The 17234-nt window shown below is 35.6% G+C and overlaps 2 protein-coding genes across 2 annotated transcripts; one reads left to right on the top strand and one right to left on the bottom strand.

Moving 5' to 3' along the window:
* The first annotated feature begins 5657 nt into the window (after positions 1-5657).
* LOC121749271 (protein FAR1-RELATED SEQUENCE 5-like) lies at positions 5658-7689 on the top strand. The gene is made up of 2 exons (XM_042143857.1): positions 5658-5833; positions 6264-7689. Exons 1-2 carry the CDS (start codon positions 5658-5660, stop codon positions 7687-7689), a joined length of 1602 nt encoding a protein of 533 aa, XP_041999791.1.
* Positions 7690-14949: 7260 nt separating this feature from the next.
* On the bottom strand, positions 14950-16447 carry LOC121748681 (beta-1,4-mannosyl-glycoprotein 4-beta-N-acetylglucosaminyltransferase-like). The gene is made up of 2 exons (XM_042143169.1): positions 16368-16447; positions 14950-16227 (listed from the first exon to the last, which is right to left on the bottom strand). Exon 2 carries the CDS (start codon positions 16217-16219, stop codon positions 15125-15127), a length of 1095 nt encoding a protein of 364 aa, XP_041999103.1. The 5' UTR covers positions 16220-16227; positions 16368-16447; the 3' UTR covers positions 14950-15124.
* Between the last annotated feature and the right edge of the window lie 787 nt (positions 16448-17234).

The raw sequence follows: 17234 nt of genomic DNA, 5'->3' as shown, positions 1-17234 counted from the left end.
TGCTCATATTCCATCAACTCTTTCTACTTATATTTTATTAATACTTTTATTAATATATAAAAGTGTCACGTTCCATTAACTTTTTCAATTCATTTTTTTATATATTTTAACATTTATATCTGAGTCCAAATGAGATTCATATAGGGAGAGAAAGGGAAAAATTGGGAAGTTGCTTATATTTCACTACTATAGCTAATGCCCTTAAGCATAGAATGTCCACAGTTCAAAATAATTGAAAAGATAGGATATGATGATTTTTGTGAAAAGTTTGTTTTCTCAAAAATAATACTCCTTCCATCCCAAGGTAAATATCACACTTTGGTGATGACATATGATTTTAAAAGATGTTGTTTTGTGTATTAAATAGAGAGAAAAATATATTTTCATATATCAATGTAAGAGAAAAATTTTTCCAAAAAAGAAAATATGACAATTTTACTAATTAACAAAATTTGCATTAATACTCACGTCGTCTACTAATTTTGCATTAAAACTCGTGTCGCCCAATGAGACTATTTTTGGCGTATGGTGAATATGGAGTAGTTTATACGGTGTAGTATTTTTCAAAATTTCTCCATACAATTGATTGTTTTCCAAAAATAATTCTAATAAGATAAATTTGCAATATTTCATATAACCCCTAAACCCAATTAACTAACCAGGTGGTTTTGGGCTGAGTTGGCTCCAGATTTAGTAAAAACACAGCCCAACACGCTTCAATCGTGGATCTAATGTGAGTTGACCCTCAAGCCCAATGCGGACCTTGGGCCGAGCTGGATTGACCCAACCCATTTGACTACGTCCAATAAAGAATGGAATCAGATTTTTATGCAGAATAGACTTCATATCAAATAAACAAAAGCCAACATTTCAAGATAAGAAATTCTTTGCTAAATTGAATAAATTTGCCACTTCCTTTAGATTTGTTAAGAAACAAATAAATTCCTCACTCCCTTTAGATTTGTTAAACTACTCAACTTATTTTCTTAACTATTTCTTGTCTGTTGTGGATTTCACCAATGCCTTCCTCCACGGAGAACTGAAGAAGGAAGAAAAAGTATGTATGGAGGTCCCACCTGGATATTCAGACGAGTTTGCACATGGACAAGTCTGTCGTCTAAAGAAAACTCTATATGGCTTAAAGCAGTCCCCAAGGGTGGTTTGGGAGATTCTGCCAAGCAATGGAGAAGTATGGCTACCGGCAAAGTAACTCCGATCACACTCTGTTCCTCAAGAAAAAAGGTAACAAAATGACATGTCTCCTTATATATGTGGATGACATGATTATTACAAGAAATGATGCGGAAGAAATCAAGGGGCTGAGAGCAAACTTGTTCAAAGAGTTTGAGATGAAGGATCTAGGTGCGTTGAAGTACTTTCTCGGAATTGAGGTCCTGAGATCTGAAAAGGGCATATTTCTACAACAAAAGAAGTATGTGCTTGATCTTTTGGCAGAAACCGACCTACTTAACTGCAAGCCAGCTGAGACACCCATGGTACAAAATCATGGTCTGAAGATAGAAGAGGGAGCACAAGTCACCGACAGAGAACATTATGAACGCTTAGTTGGGAAGCTAATCTACCTTGCTCATACCAGACCGAATGTATCCTACACTGTTGGAGTAATAAGCCAGTTTATGCACAACCCATAGGAGGAGCACATGAATGCAGCGATGAGGGTGGTAAGATACCTGAAGGGCACAGTAGGGTATGGAATTTTGCTGAAAAGTGAAGGGCATTTGGAAGTCTCGGGATACACTGATGCTGACTGTGTAAGTAATCCGATTGACCAAAAGTCTACTGCCGGATACTTCACGTTTATAGGCGATAACCTTGTCACTTGGAGGAGCAAAAAGCAGAAAGTTGTGGCACTTTCTAGCACTGAAGCAGAATTCCAAGGTGTAAAAAGTGGAATCACTGAAATATTGTGGATCCGAAGACTACTGACAGAGATTGGCTTTCCACCTACACAGAAAAACAAATTATTTTGTGACAATAAGACAGCAATCAGCATAGCCGAAAACCCTGTCCAACATGATCGCACAAAGCATGTGGAGATTGACCGCCATTTCATCAAGGAGAAGATTGAAAAAGGGATCATTGACTTACCATTCGTTCGATCAGAAGACCAACGGGCATATATTCTAACCAAAGCAGTCAACTCAAGGATGTTTAAAGAAGTACTGAACAAGCTAAGTATCGGAGATGCCTTCACATAGTTTGAGGGGGGAGTGTTAGAATATAGAGAGATTGTTAGGCTCAGGGATAGTAATATTTATGATGCTATTAAGTCCCAAGAAGTGTAGAGTTCCTATGCTCATTTATTATATAAGTTTAAGAGTCTCCAACACCCTTATAAATACATGTTGGATATCACAAAATATAACAGAAAAATTATCCCAATAATGTCTACTGCTTCTTCCTCTCGGTTATCCAATTGAATAGAATGTCCATAGTTCAAAATTATTGAAAAGATGGGATATGATAATTTTTGTGAAAAGGTTTTTTTCTCGAAAATAATACTCATTCCATCTCAAGGCAAATGTCACAATTGGGTGATGACACATGATTTTAACAAATGTTTTGTGTATTAAGTGGATAGAAAAATATATTTTTATATATCAATGTAAGAGAGAACTTTACCAATTTCTAAATTTTGCATTAGAACTCATGCCGTCCACTAATTTTGCATTAAAACTCGTGTCGCCCACTAATGAGACTATTTTTGGCGTGTGGCACGGAGTAATATTTTTCAAAAGTTTTCCATACATTTGATTTTTTCCCAAAAATAGTTATAATAAGATAAATATGTAATATTTAATATAATTTTAGAATCATTCAACTAACGTAGTATATCCGAACCGAATATCCAAACCGATCCAAAACCAAAAATTTAAAATTCGGTTCGGTTAGTTCAGTTTTTCGGTTCGGTACGATTTTAGAATTTTGAAAATTCGGTTTTTCGGTTCGGTTCGGTCGAAAAAACCGAATAACCAAATTATATTTTAATATATATATATATATATATATATATATATATATAGGGGAGCGTTATTCTCCTATTCATCCCTTAGATCCTTTATTCTTCTTAATATGGGCCGTTAGATCTCATTCATCAACAGTCCAGATGATCTGCATTATTACACTATAATGGTGCATTATTAGTTGGTGTGCATTATTCAATTGAATATCTACATTATTACACTATAATGGTGCATTATTAGTCGGTGTGCATTATTCAACTGAAAATCTGCATGATTAAATGACACGTGGCACCAATCTAACCGCCGGATGATAAAATCGTGGGGCTGAGATTAAAAAGAACAAAGAACAAAAGATACAAAAAGGAAATGAATACATCCCTATATATATATATATATATAGGGTTTTGATCCATGCAAAACCATTCTTAATACAAAAATGCAAAACCAAGCATACAAAAGTCATTTTTAGGTCATTGTAAGCTTATTTTTACGTCATTATAGTAAGGATGACATGAAATGATCTTAACATGACCTCAAACCCAAAGTTTATAATATGACCTAAAACTGCTTTACAATGACCCTCCGTGTTTTTGTTTAATTATTGACCATTGGATCGTCAAATCTCATGGTCAGGATTTGGTCTGGATTTTGTATTGAGATCAAGTTTTGTATTGATCATTTTCCTATATATATATATATATATAGAGTAGTGATCAATGTATAACTAATCTTAAGTGTATAACTAGAGAACAAATCTCAGCCACACATCTTAATGGAACAAATATTATTTATTTTAATTATAGAAAATATGCTGAGGGTAATTTTGGAAATTGCTTTCTTAATTTAAATCTGGATCAAAACATGCAAATCTGCGATCAAATTACTCCATAATCTGCGATCTTTTCTTTCCTTCCAAACCTGCGATCCGATTTTTTCCAAATTTCGTTCCAAATCTTATTACTTCATTCAAATCGCGATTGAATTCAATTCGACGCGATTCAATTCGTTATTCAATCCGTTCATCGCGATTCAAATCAATCATCGTGATTCAAATCAATGGATTCAATTATGAGGTCGGACGAAGATTATTTCGATTCCGATTGATCATCTTCGGGCGAGGAAGCTGAGACTTCTAAAGGTAATCATTATTCGTTCAATTCTATAACAATTACTTCACTCTTGTTCAATTCTATAACAATTCATACTATTTATTAATATACAATATTTTCGTGTATTGTGATTATGAAAACCGTAGTTTTTGTGATTAGATTTATAGTTGTTTCACTGATGTTAAGTGATTATGAAAATCGTATGGTCTTTGTATTATGTTTACATGGTTAGATTTACAGTTGTTTTGCAAATAAGAGTGAAGTGAAATCAGAATAAGAGTGATGTGTTTTGTGAACAAGAGTGATGTGTTTTGTGAACATGAGTGATGTGTTTTGTGAACAAGAGTGATGCCCTCAGAATAAGAGTGATGTGTTTACATCACTCTTATTCTGATTTTACTTCACTCTTGTTCACAAAACACTTCACTCTTGTTCACAAAACACATCACTCTTATTCTGATTTTATTTCACTCTTGTTCACAAAACACATCACTCTTATTCTGATTTTACTTCACTCTTGTTCAGAAAACACTTCACTCTTGTTCACAAAACACATCACTCTTATTCTGATTTTACTTCACTCTTGTTCACAAAACACTTCACTCTTGTTCAGAAAACACTTCACTCTTGTTCACAAAACACATCACTCTTATTCTGATTTTACTTCACTCTTATTTGCAAAACACATCACTCTTATTCTGATTTTACTTCACTCTTGTTTAGAAAACACTTCACTCTTGTTCACAAAACACATCACTCTTATTCTGATTTTACTTCACTCTTGTTCACAAAACACATCACTCTTATTCTGATTTTACTTCACTCTTGTTCACAAAACACTTCACTCTAAACAAGAGTGAAGTAAAATCATAATAAGAGTGATGTGTTTCGTAAACAAGAGTGAAGTAAAATCAGAATAAGAGTGATGTGTATTGTGAACAAAAGTGAAGTCTTTTTCTGAACAAGAGTGCAGTAATCTCATTATTAGAGTGATGTGTTTTTTACAGTGGTTTGCGTACCAAAATGCCCAGATGAATTGAAACCAAAAATTGGACAAAGTTTCATGACCCTTGATCGTGCATTGGACTTCTACAACAATTATGCTCGATATGTTGGATTTGACACCCGTAAAAAGGGATCGAAAAAGGAAAAAGATGTCACTACTTGGATTTACGTGGTGTGTAGCCGAGAAGGTACAAAGCAAAGAAACAGTGAACAATCTGAGGTGAAACGAAAGCGTTCTTCTATTAAGTGCTATTGTAATGCTAAAGTGTCTTGGAAGTATATTATGGGTGCTGGTTATGTTATACAAAGTTTCGTTGAAGAACATAATCACGAGATGGTTGAGGAACGCCATAAGCGTTTTATGAATTTGAACCGTAATTTGGATTTAGTCCATCAGAAATTCATCCTCGATTGTGCTAATGCAAATATTGGTCCAACTTTAAGTTTTAGCTTACTTAAAGAAGTGCTTGGTGGATTAGATTATGTAGGGTGTACTGTTTTAGAAGTGCGCAACTATAGACGTGACCTTAGAGCATATGTGGAAGGAGCTGATGCATAAATGTTATTGAATGAGTTGCGAAGGAAGAAGGAGTTGTGTAGTGCATTTACATATGAGTATGAGGTCAACTCAAAGGATAGGATGACACGATTGTTTTGGTGTGATCCTACTGCCAGAAGAAACTACCATTTGTATGGAGATATTGTTTCGTTTGATACGACATACTCAACAAACAGGTATGTGCACACTAATTACTCTTTTGTTAAATTGTTTTTTGAAATCATAACATGAGTGATGTGTTTCTGAAAAAGAGTGAAGTGTTTTGTGAACAAGAGTGAAGTGTTTTCTTAACAAGAGTAATGTGTTTTGTGAAAAAGAGTGATGTATTTTTCTGCATGCTTATATTGATGTGTTTTCTGAAATCATAACAAGAGTGAAGTGTTTTGTGAAAAAGAGTGAAGTATTGTCTGAACAAGAGTGATGTGTTTTGTGAAAAAGAGTGATGTATTTTTCTGCATGCTTATATTGATGTGTTTTCTGAAATCATAACAAGAGTGAAGTGTATTGTGAAAAAGAGTGAAGTATTGTCTGAACAAGAGTGACGTATTTTGTGAAAAAGAGTGATGTGTTTTCTGCATGCTTATAGTGAATTGTTTTTCATTTCAGATACTGTATGATATTTGCTCCTTTTACGGGCAAGGATAATCATGGTCGCCCTGTGACATTTGCTGCTGGCCTTTTGTCCAAGGAAAATGCCAACTCCTTTTCATGGTTATTTAACCAATTTGTAAAGTGTATGGGTGTGGCTCCCAAACTCATTGTAACCGACCAAGACTTAGGAATGAAAGTTGCTGTTGAGGAGGTCCTTGTCAATACAAGACACCGGTGGTGTATGTGGCACGTTATGAATAAAGTTGCTGACAAATTGCCAAAGAACATGCTTGGTAGTGAACAATTAAAGAAGGAACTGAATGCATGTGTATGGTCAGAGTTGATAGAACCTGATGCATTTGAGGAAACTTGGCATGCTATAATGGAAAGATATGGGTTGACCAATAATGTCTGGTTTTCATCAATGTTTGCATCCGGAAAATTTTGGGTTCCAGCCTTTTTCCGTGATTTTCCGATGAGTTCGTTGATAAAGACAACTTCTATATCTGAATCACAGAATAACTTCTTCAAAAGGTACTCAAAGTCTCGGGCTAACCTTATGCAATTTTATATGAACTATAATCATGCTCTGGAGACTCAAAGAAGTAATAGTGCAAAGCTTGAATACTATGATTCAACAAAAGTACCTATTTTGCGAACAGGATTGGAAATCGAGAAACATGCATCGACGATATATAGTGATAGTGCTTATACTGAAATTCAAGAAGAGATAGTATATGCATGTTTCTCTTTGTCTTGTGCAACTCTAGGAGTGTCTACCAATACAGATATTGAAGTATATGACATAACGGACAAGGATTCAAACTCATGGACAGTGACTTACTCCATTGGTGATGACACCTATTTGTGTGGATGCAAAAAATTTGAAAGACTTGGTCTATTGTGCAGCCATATATTTTGTGTGTTGAAACATAATTTTGTTAAGTTGATAGCCGAGAAGTTGCATGGAGGAAGATGGTTGAAGTCACAGTTTGTGAAGCCAATACATGGAGGTTTTTGTGATGATCAAGAAATACACCTTGTTGTGGACAAGAAGAAGATTGCATTTAAAAACTTGTATGGATTATTCATTGAATCAGCACAAAGCATTGAAGGGAACATTGATCAAATCAATGCATTCGCTGCAATTATTGAAGAAGGTAGGAAGCAGCTTCTTGGCGAAGATGTTGTTCTGTCTTCCACACAGAAGAGAGCAATGATTGAGAACTTCTATGGCTCACATGTCCCGAACAATATTGAAGTTCATCCTCCTGAGGTTGTTAGTACAAAGGGAAGTGAAAGTAGGAAGAAATCGAAGAGGGAGTCAGCAATAAAGTTAGCAATGAAACTAGGCCGAAAGTGTGGAAACTGTCATGAGATTGGACACCATGATTCTAGGAACTGCAAAAAGGTTAATGAGAAGTCAAATCAGAGGCAATGAGGATTTGTATAGAAATAGTTCACATTGTAGTATTTTTAGAGTACTAATGATTCATTTTATTACACTTTTGAGTGAATTTTATCTCAATGCGAATTTTTAGAGTACTAATGCTCAAGTGCCAGTAAGTTCATCACTCTTGTTCACAGAACGCATCACTCTTATTCTGATTTTACTTCACTTTTGTTCACAAAACACATCACTCTTACTTTGATTTTACTTCACTCTTGTTCACAAAACACATCACTCTTACTCTGATTTTACTTCACTCTTGTTCATTGAACACCTCACTCTTACTCTGATTTTACTTCACTCTTGTTCACAAACGCATCACTCTTACTGTCATTTTACTTTAGTCTTGTTCACAAACGCATCACTCTTACTGTCATTTTACTTCACTCTTGTTCACAAAACACATCACTCTTACTTTGATTTTACTTCACTCTTGTTCACAAAACACATCACTCTTACTCTGATTTTACTTCACTCTTGTTCACAAAACACATCACTCTTACTTTGATTTTACTTCACTCTTGTTCATTGAACACCTCACTCTTACTCTGATTTTACTTCACTCTTGTTCACAAACGCATCACTCTTACTGTCATTTTACTTTAGTCTTGTTCACAAACGCATCACTCTTACTGTCATTTTACTTCACTCTTGTTCACAAAACACATCACTCTTACTCTGATTTTACTTCACTCGTGTTCACAAAACACATCACTCTTATTCTGATTTTGTTTCACTCTTGTTCACAAAACACATCACTCTTATTCTGATTTTACTTCACTCTTCTTCACGAAACACTTCACCCTTATTCTGATTTTACTTCACTCTTCTTCACGAAACACATCATTTAGTGGTTTACAAAACACAACAGTGAATTAAATAGTAAACAAGATATTAATGTAAAATAAGTACTTGTTAATTCACTGATGAAGTTTTCTACAATAGTTCATGAACGTTTGAAGTTTACAATCATTTTTTCCACATCTATGTTATTGGTTTTTCCATATTCTTCATAATGCTTTGATGTTACTGACAACATATTCAGTGACTGATGGTTTTTTTCCGACAATAATAATGCGTTGCAATACTTTGCTCTCAGTCTTTGGAGTATTCCTTTGCTTCTTGTAGTTAATCCACACTTCCAATCTTGTTCGCGCTCACCATGATAACATTCCAAATGTCGCATCAAAAAAACTCCGCAATCTTCTACATTTGATGTTGTTCTCCAAGGCATTTTGAGCCTTATTATCCTCACATCCTTTATTGATTTACTTTGGTTGTGATACCCCATTTTTGTCAAATAATGACAAAAATATAATTTCTGCAATATATCATCATGAATATCAGATGTAGTTCACTATAAAGAGAACTATAATTCATTGTAATCACAAAAATACTGCACTGTATATCGTGTATACTTACCACATTTTCAGGTATGCCACCATATTTGACTGTTATGTCCACATCGTCAGCATTCTTTGAATTGTCAATCAGCACTATACTGTTAGTACTAAATCTGAAGCATATGGTATAGTAATGTTCCGCAGCACAAATTGGAAAGAACACCTACATAGATAATAATAATAATTTCAGAATAAAAACAACTAGAGAATATAATAAAGAATCAATTGTGTTTAGTATTTACCAAATCTACGTCGGCCCATTTGAAATACGGAATTTGTTCAACCTCAGCTTGTAAATTGTCACAGAATCTATCAATTATGGTCTTTAGGTCGACCCCATCAAGCCGGTGAACAACTGTATACAGCTGAAAAATGAGACAAGTTGGATTGAAATAATTCACTTTGTTTTACTTCACCCTTGTTCACAAAACACATTACTCTTACTCTGAATTTACTTCACTCTTGTTCACAAAACACATCACTTTTACTTTGATTTTACTTCACTCTTGTTCACAAAACACATCACTCTTACTCTGAATTTACTTCACTCTTGTTCACAAAACACATCACTCTTACTTTGATTTTACTTCACTCTTGTTCACAAAACACTTCACTCGTAAATCTAACCATGTAAACATAATACAAATGCCATACGGTTTTCATAATCACTTAAAATCAGTGAAACAACTATAAATCTTACCACAGAAACTGCGGTTTTCATAATCACAATACTGTTCAAAATTTATTCTATTCTTACCGTTGGGTATGTTGTGAAAAAGAGGCGCCTCGATGAAGATAGGGACCTGTATTCTTCCATGTTATTTAAATAAGAAGCCCATGCACTTATCACACCCACTTCTATTAGCGTATGTGGCAACAGTGAACAGAATTCTCTTTTTGTTACCATTATGACATCATCATCATACACTATGGTGTCCCTGTTCAAACATGTGTGTGTGTTAGCACATCTTTTGTATGTTTTTTTTTCTAAATCAGAACTATAATATAAATCTTACTCATTTAATTCATTTGTTGTCATAATCCACAAAAAGACTTGTGACTCTTTCAAGGTAAACTTGGTTTTAGCCTTAACCACTCTTTCATGGAATGGAGATTTCAATGCAGCTGATATTCTCTTCTCAGCTTTTGAACGTATCTCCATTTGTTCAATCCTAGCAGTTACCTGTCAGAGCAAGAATGATATGAAAACATCACTATATAAGACATATAGTTTACTTGATGTTTGTTAAAAGTGTTGGTGAATGGATGAGATATATCATTGTTTAACACTTACAATGTCTGGATTGTAAACTACTATTTCGGTTGAAGGATTTTTGCCAGATACATTTAACTCTGATTGAACACAATCATCATCAGCATATATCTCCATGCATGCTTCTATTGCAGATGCAATTTGGGCATCCACAATGTCGTCCTATTTTCATAATAAGAAATGAAAACACATCACTATCAACACGATTTTTACTTCACACTTGTTTACAAAACACATCACTCTTATTGAGATTTCACTTCACTCTTGTTCACAAAACACTTCACTCTTGTTCACAAAACACATCACTCTTGTTCAGAAATCACTTCACTCTTGTTCATAACACACATCATTCTTACTTCGATTTTACTTCACTCTTGTTCACAAAACAAATCAATATTATTCTTATTTCACTTCACTCTTGTTAACAAATCACATCACTCTTATTCAGAAAACACTTCACTCTTGTTCACAAAACACATTACTCTTTTCAGAAAACACTTCACTCTTGTTCACAAAACACATCACTCTTATTCTGAATTCACTTCACTCTTGTTAACAAACACATCACTATACACATGCAACACAGAAACCTCACTTAATAATGGAACACATCACTCGAAGCACTTTTTTATACCTTTATCTGTATGTTTTGTGATGTTGCTTTAGCTACATCTTCATAAAATTCATTTGTCTCCTGCAAATAGTGAAATGCGATATAACATAAGAATAAAAAGTCAAAAAAGTAAATAAATATTACGCATTAGTACAGAACATAATACAAATTGTTTTTAGTTCACTCTGAATCAAATGTCAAGTGTTAAAGTACAACAGACCACAATCAAATTGTTTAAAATATCCATGGTTTCTGTTCCAAATCTTGAACTTACTGGTTTCTTTCCCAAGTTAATATCAGGCAAAATTGTTGTGCCTTCATTCACTAATTTGCATTTTTCATCATGGATTTCCATCAGTTTTTCCATAAGCTGAATCCATTCTGGATCATCTTCTTGATCCTCTTCCATAGCTTGTGTCATGTTTTCAATTGGCTTAGAAACAGCTTGGTCCCCTTGATCAACCTCCACACCAACCATCTCTAGTGCATTTATAGCTGCAACTTTGAAGCAATTGATGTCATTGGTATTTGCTGGAGCAACCTTTATATACCTCATCATTTTACTAATTGCATCTGCAGCCTCCCTAATTGAACTTTTAATTTCATCAGTTGAAGGGGGGCTTCATCAGTTGAAGGGGGGCTTCAACAGGCAAAGTTGCTTCATCAGTTGAAGGGACAGAGGTCGTGACAGTTATTGAATCCTTGTTGGCATATAAAGATTAAATGGAGACAGGATCAATGATACTTTCTATGCTTCCTCTTCCAATGGTGCCTCCATTATCAAATTCCATTTGTCCTCTCTCCTTAAGAATGAATTCTGTCCAGTTACGGACAGTTGGGAATCTTCTAACCACCAGTCTTGTTCTGTAGACAACCCTATCTACATAGCATGCCTGCAAAAACAGATCAATAATAAAATGCATTACAAGGACTTCACTCTTATTCTGATTTTACTTCACTCTTGTTTACAAAACACTTCACTCTTATTCTTATTTTACTTCACTCTTGTTCACAAAACACTTCACTCTTATTCTCATTTTACTTCACTCTTATTCACAAAACACATCACTCTTGTTCTGATTTTACTTCACTCTTGTTCACAAAACACTTCACTCTTATTCACATTTTACTTCACTCGCAAAACACATCATTCTTATTCTGATTTTACTTCACTCTTGTTTACAAAACACTTCACTCTTATTCTCATTTTACTTCACTCTTGTTCACAAAACACTTCACTCTTATTCTCATTTTACTTCACTCTTGTTCACAAAACACATCACTCTTGTTCACAAAACACTTCACTCTTGTTCTGATTTTACTTCACTCTTGTTCACAAAACACTTCACTCTTATTCACATTTTACTTCACTCGCAAAACACATCACTCTTATTCTGATTTCACTCATGTATAAAAAACACATCACTCTAACCATGCATTTACTACTTAACCGTGAAAAACATCACTCTAAATATGATTTTACTTCACTCTAAGCATGTTTTTACTTCACTATAAAGGAGTGGTTAAAATAGAAAACTCACCAAGAGGAAAGTGATTGGTCCAGTGAATGGGGTGGATTTGTTCTTGAGTTTCCAGCTATCATGTGCTGTGATTAGCGTATCCAACACGTAGCTGCACCAATTGTACTGCCTCACATTTGAAATGTTGCCAATATCGTCCAAGATACGGCCAAGACATTTTCTGTTGGCAGTTGGTGAGATCAAAACATTGTCCAACAGAATAAGAAATATTTTCTTAAACCACTCACCACCTTCTAGATCACTATCAAGCTGCTCTTGCAAATCAGCTGGGGTTATTGCTTTGTTCTTCTTAGCATTGACAATGGTCTTCATCACATCATTCATTTCATGCTTCTTTTCTCTTTTAATCATCAACTCTCCTCTTGGCAGTCCCAACGTAGCATACACATCCTCCTCAGTGATGTGTAATGGTTGATCATCAACAAGTTTTATTCTGGTGCAGTTGTCATGATTAAAATTTTCAAGTAGTGAAAATGCCATGTCAGCAAGAATACATCGTATCTTCAAATGCACAAGCTGTCCGAAACCCATCTCTTCCAGAGCAGCTTTTTGTTTGGAGTTCATTTTCTCAATGGCATCAACCAGAACTTTCACCCCTATCTTAATGACCAATTTAGGTCTTCTGATTTTACAAGTAATAGATTTGTCACTCTTTGCTTTAGCCTGTTTCTTTCTGGCAGGCATTTCTGGTTTGTCGATGCATTGTGACCTCCCACGTTTTGGGGCTTAATACATACAAGATTTTTGATCAAATTCATGAATACACACTTAATATAGCTTAAAATTATACATTAATAACTATGCCCAATACATAAATAATTACATAACTCACTCTCTGGTTTCTGCATATCATTTTTCTTTTTTGACCTTATTTCGGCAGAAGTTGTTGTTCGAAGAACATCCTGTTGATTTATTGTGCTTATTTCAGTTGTACGTGCATCACTTTGTAGCAGTCTATCTTCACGCATCTTAGACCTTTTTTCGGCTCAGCAACTTCATGGATATGAGGAAAAAAATCAATATAGCAAAAAATCAGACACATCACACTTGTTCACAAAACACATCACTCTTATTCTGATTTCACTTCACTTTTGTTCATAAAACACTTCACTCTTATTCACAAAACACTTCACTCTTTTTCAGAAAACGCATCATTCTTGTTTACAAAAGGCATCACTCTTGTTCAGAAAAGACTACACTCTTGTTGAGGAAAAACTTCACTATTGTTCAGAAAACACATCACTCTTGTTCACAAAAACACATCATTCTTGTTCACAAAAACACATCACTCTTGTTCAGAAAACACTTCACTCTTGTTCAGAAAACACTTCACTCTTGTTCACAAAAACACATCACTATTATTCTGATTTCAGTTCACTCTTGTTCACAAAACACATCACTCTTGTTCAGAAAACACTTCACTCTTGTTCAGAAAACACTTCACTCTTTTTTGCAGAACAACTATAATCTAACCATGTAAACGTAATACAAAGGCCATATGGTTTTCATAATCACTAAACATCAGTGAAACAACTATAAATCTTACTACAGAAACTACGGTTTTCATAATCACTTAACATCAGTGAAACAACTATAAATCTAAACACAGAAACTACGGTTTTCATATTCACAACAAACGAAGATATTGTATATTAAAATTAATAAATAGTAGGAATGACTCACGGTTCGAGCCTGAGTGAAGTGAAACGGAACTTCCGGTTGTTTTTTTCTTTGTTCGTTCGAAAGCTACAAAGAATACAAATCTAAATCAGATCTAAAATAAAACCTAGAAATGATTGTTAATCAGTAGGAAACTTACTTTTCGAAAAATCCTTTTGATTTGTATCCATTTGTTTGACAAAGTAGATGATGCTGACGAGTTGAATGCGGTTTAATCGGCGACGGCGACGGCGACGGCTTGAATGCGGTTGAGTCGGCGATTTTCGACGGATTGAACAGAGGAGAACGAGAGAGACGAATTGAATCGGCGCGAATTTCTGAATGACTAACACAATTTTGGATTTAATTCGATGGTGTAATGACAATAATACCCCTGACTTGTTATTATGGAGTAAATTTGTGATTGAGGGAGCTAATATATCATCAAATTCGAAAATTACTATTAGCCATTGATTTTTTTGATCTTGTGGCTATTATTTGTTCTCTAGTTATTTGGTTAAGGGGTGTTTGTCATAGATCATGACCCTATATATATATATATATATACACTATTATTTAAATATACTTAAAAATAAAACCCCTAAAACATTAACAACAATCGTGTGTTTTCTCTCAGACCCAAAATCTCTCCACCTCTCACCAAGCCGTTGCCTCCAGCGGCCAGCTCCGGCCTTGTCCAATGTTTCCAACTTTTAGATTGTTCAATGTTTTTAAATCAATACAATATCTAAAACATGTGAATTTCTGTAATAATCGAAATCCATTCATGACTAATTCAATGCTTGGCATGCATGATTCACCATCCTAAACATGATTGTCCTCTCCATAAATATGTAAACGTTGATGAATATCACAAACAATGGCAGCAAATATATTGGCAAAACAAATTATAGCAAGGTAGGCTTTCAAGGCACAATCATCCGGGGGAGCGAGTACAGCCACCGGGCAGGAGATACCTAAACTTATCCGCGTTCTGAATCACGTAGGCAGGAACATGAACAGCAGAGGCGGAACGAGGTAGTGATCCCAACCTCTTGATCAAGTTCTTGAAAGTGTATTCCTCTGGCAGCATGTCAAACAGATCATCCCCATCGCAGATTTTCTTCTGAATCCTCGAATGATCCAAGAAGTCCTTGCGCCTCACCCTGTCCGCGTGACTGTATGCTTGCATTTTGAACACGAATTCGCTCATGTATCGGAAGCAGAAGCTGCAGTGCCAGCCAGAGTCAGCAAGGAGGACATCAGTTTGGCGCGAGTGTCTGTACTGCGTCCACTGGCTGAAAACATGAGCAGTTGGGTGCCAATTGGTGTAGTCGTCTTGGAACTCGAACGAATACACATAGTTCGTCATCTCTAGATGAAGCACGGGAGGTATCTCCTCGCACCACTGCAGTAGCTTAACGGTATGAGGAGTTGGTATCTCATCAGTATCCCCAACAATCAGAAGGTCACCAGGTGCTATACCGGCCAGGCGAAGCAAATGGTTCATAGCTAGGCGCTGCTGTGCCTCGACTTTGAATGGCTGGTGAGAGCGGTGTGTGGCAAGGCGGCCAGGGAACAGACCGTGGGCGATCTTTCCCTCAGCAAAGGCAAATCTGTTGCGATTCTCAGCGAAGAACAGAGGCTTGGGGATGCCTGTGAAGGTAGCGTTGGATTCCAAGATGACAAATTTAGTGACATAAGGGTAGAGCTCGTTCCACCTGATTTCTAGCAAGTCCAGTTCATTGCTGAATATGATTGCATCAAAGACACGGCGTGGCTCAGATCGCAGGGACCAGCCATGGAGACGGCATAGATGGTCCATGGAAACGTTTTCTGCGTAATAATGTGGTAAATAGTGGTCAAATGGGAGTGGAGGAGTATCCCAAAGAGGGCGGAACAAGTAGGAGATCTTCTCAGCATTTACTATGATTACAGCAACAGAAACGGATCCGATTATTATGAGTAACATGTGCCTGAAGTTTCTAGAAACGCGCCGAGAAGTCAGGCGTGACCGTGAGCTCGAGGCCATCCTGTGATCTGTATGGTTAAACATGTAAATATTATAAGCACTTAAAAATGAGGTTAGAGCATGAAACATAAATCTTAAACTTCCCCATTCAGAGACAACATGGTGAAAGATAAATACTGTTGGAGAGCATTGTGCAAAGGAGTCTTACAGAATTATGTGGATGGAAACGCCGCTAAAAACATTCTCCAAACCGATATATACAGTATTTGAAATTTGGATGCAAAGAAATATAAATATAAATATAAATGGACAGAAAAGGAGAGTGATTGGAATATAGGAATAAATTGATATATTTGCTATTGAGTTGTGTATTGGAGATCTGTTATGTTTTGCATTGACATTTTTGTTGAATTGCAGGAACTGCTGACAACAGAGGGCATGGCTTCGAGGACGTATGATGTTGATATTTGTGTTTGGGGCATATTTGATGGATCTTATTTGATAGTTACTATGTTTATGTATCAACATTTGTGAGATGTTGTCGAAAGTTATTATGATGTGTATTATGACAGTTATTATGATTTTTATTGACTTTTGTTGACGGTTGTTATGTCAGATGAATATTGTTTCACCTCAAATATGTGACAAAAACATGTGCCAATATAAACAAATACCAACATATGCCCGAAACCTGTTTCAACCCATTAACAATGTTCAAATATCAACATATGACCAAAACCTGTTTCAATATAAACAAATACCAACATATGACCAAAACCTATTTCCCCGAAGGCGTGAACTTCTGCTCTGTGCTGCGAAGCCTTCTGCCTGTTTTAAAACCCGACGGAAGACGCATAAGTGTTATGCGTTGCTAGGAAAAGACGCATAAGTGTTATGCGTCATTTAAGAAAGACGCACAACTGTGTTGCGTCTTTAAAGACGCATAATGCTTATGCGTCACTAAATAACGACGCATGATGGTTATGCGTCTCTCTATTAACGACGCATAACAGTTATGCGTCACTCCCTGAGTCGGAATACAACTAAAACCCTTCATTAAAATGGAATTCCATTA

This window comes from Salvia splendens, chromosome 9 (genome assembly GCF_004379255.2).
Source record: "Salvia splendens isolate huo1 chromosome 9, SspV2, whole genome shotgun sequence".
Lineage (NCBI taxonomy): Eukaryota > Viridiplantae > Streptophyta > Magnoliopsida > Lamiales > Lamiaceae > Salvia > Salvia splendens.
Note: the sequence above shows the minus strand (reverse complement) of the source record. Positions and strands in the feature narration are given on the sequence as shown.

Excerpts from the sequence above, each read along its gene's own strand:
- LOC121749271 (XM_042143857.1), top strand. The coding sequence starts at position 5,658 with ATGTTATTGAATGAGTTGCGAAGGAAGAAGGAGTTGTGTAGTGCATTT. Across the intron at positions 5,834-6,263 it reads ACGACATACTCAACAAACAG|ATACTGTATGATATTTGCTC; the intron begins GTATGTGCACAC and ends TTTTCATTTCAG.
- LOC121748681 (XM_042143169.1), bottom strand. The coding sequence starts at position 16,219 with ATGGCCTCGAGCTCACGGTCACGCCTGACTTCTCGGCGCGTTTCTAGA.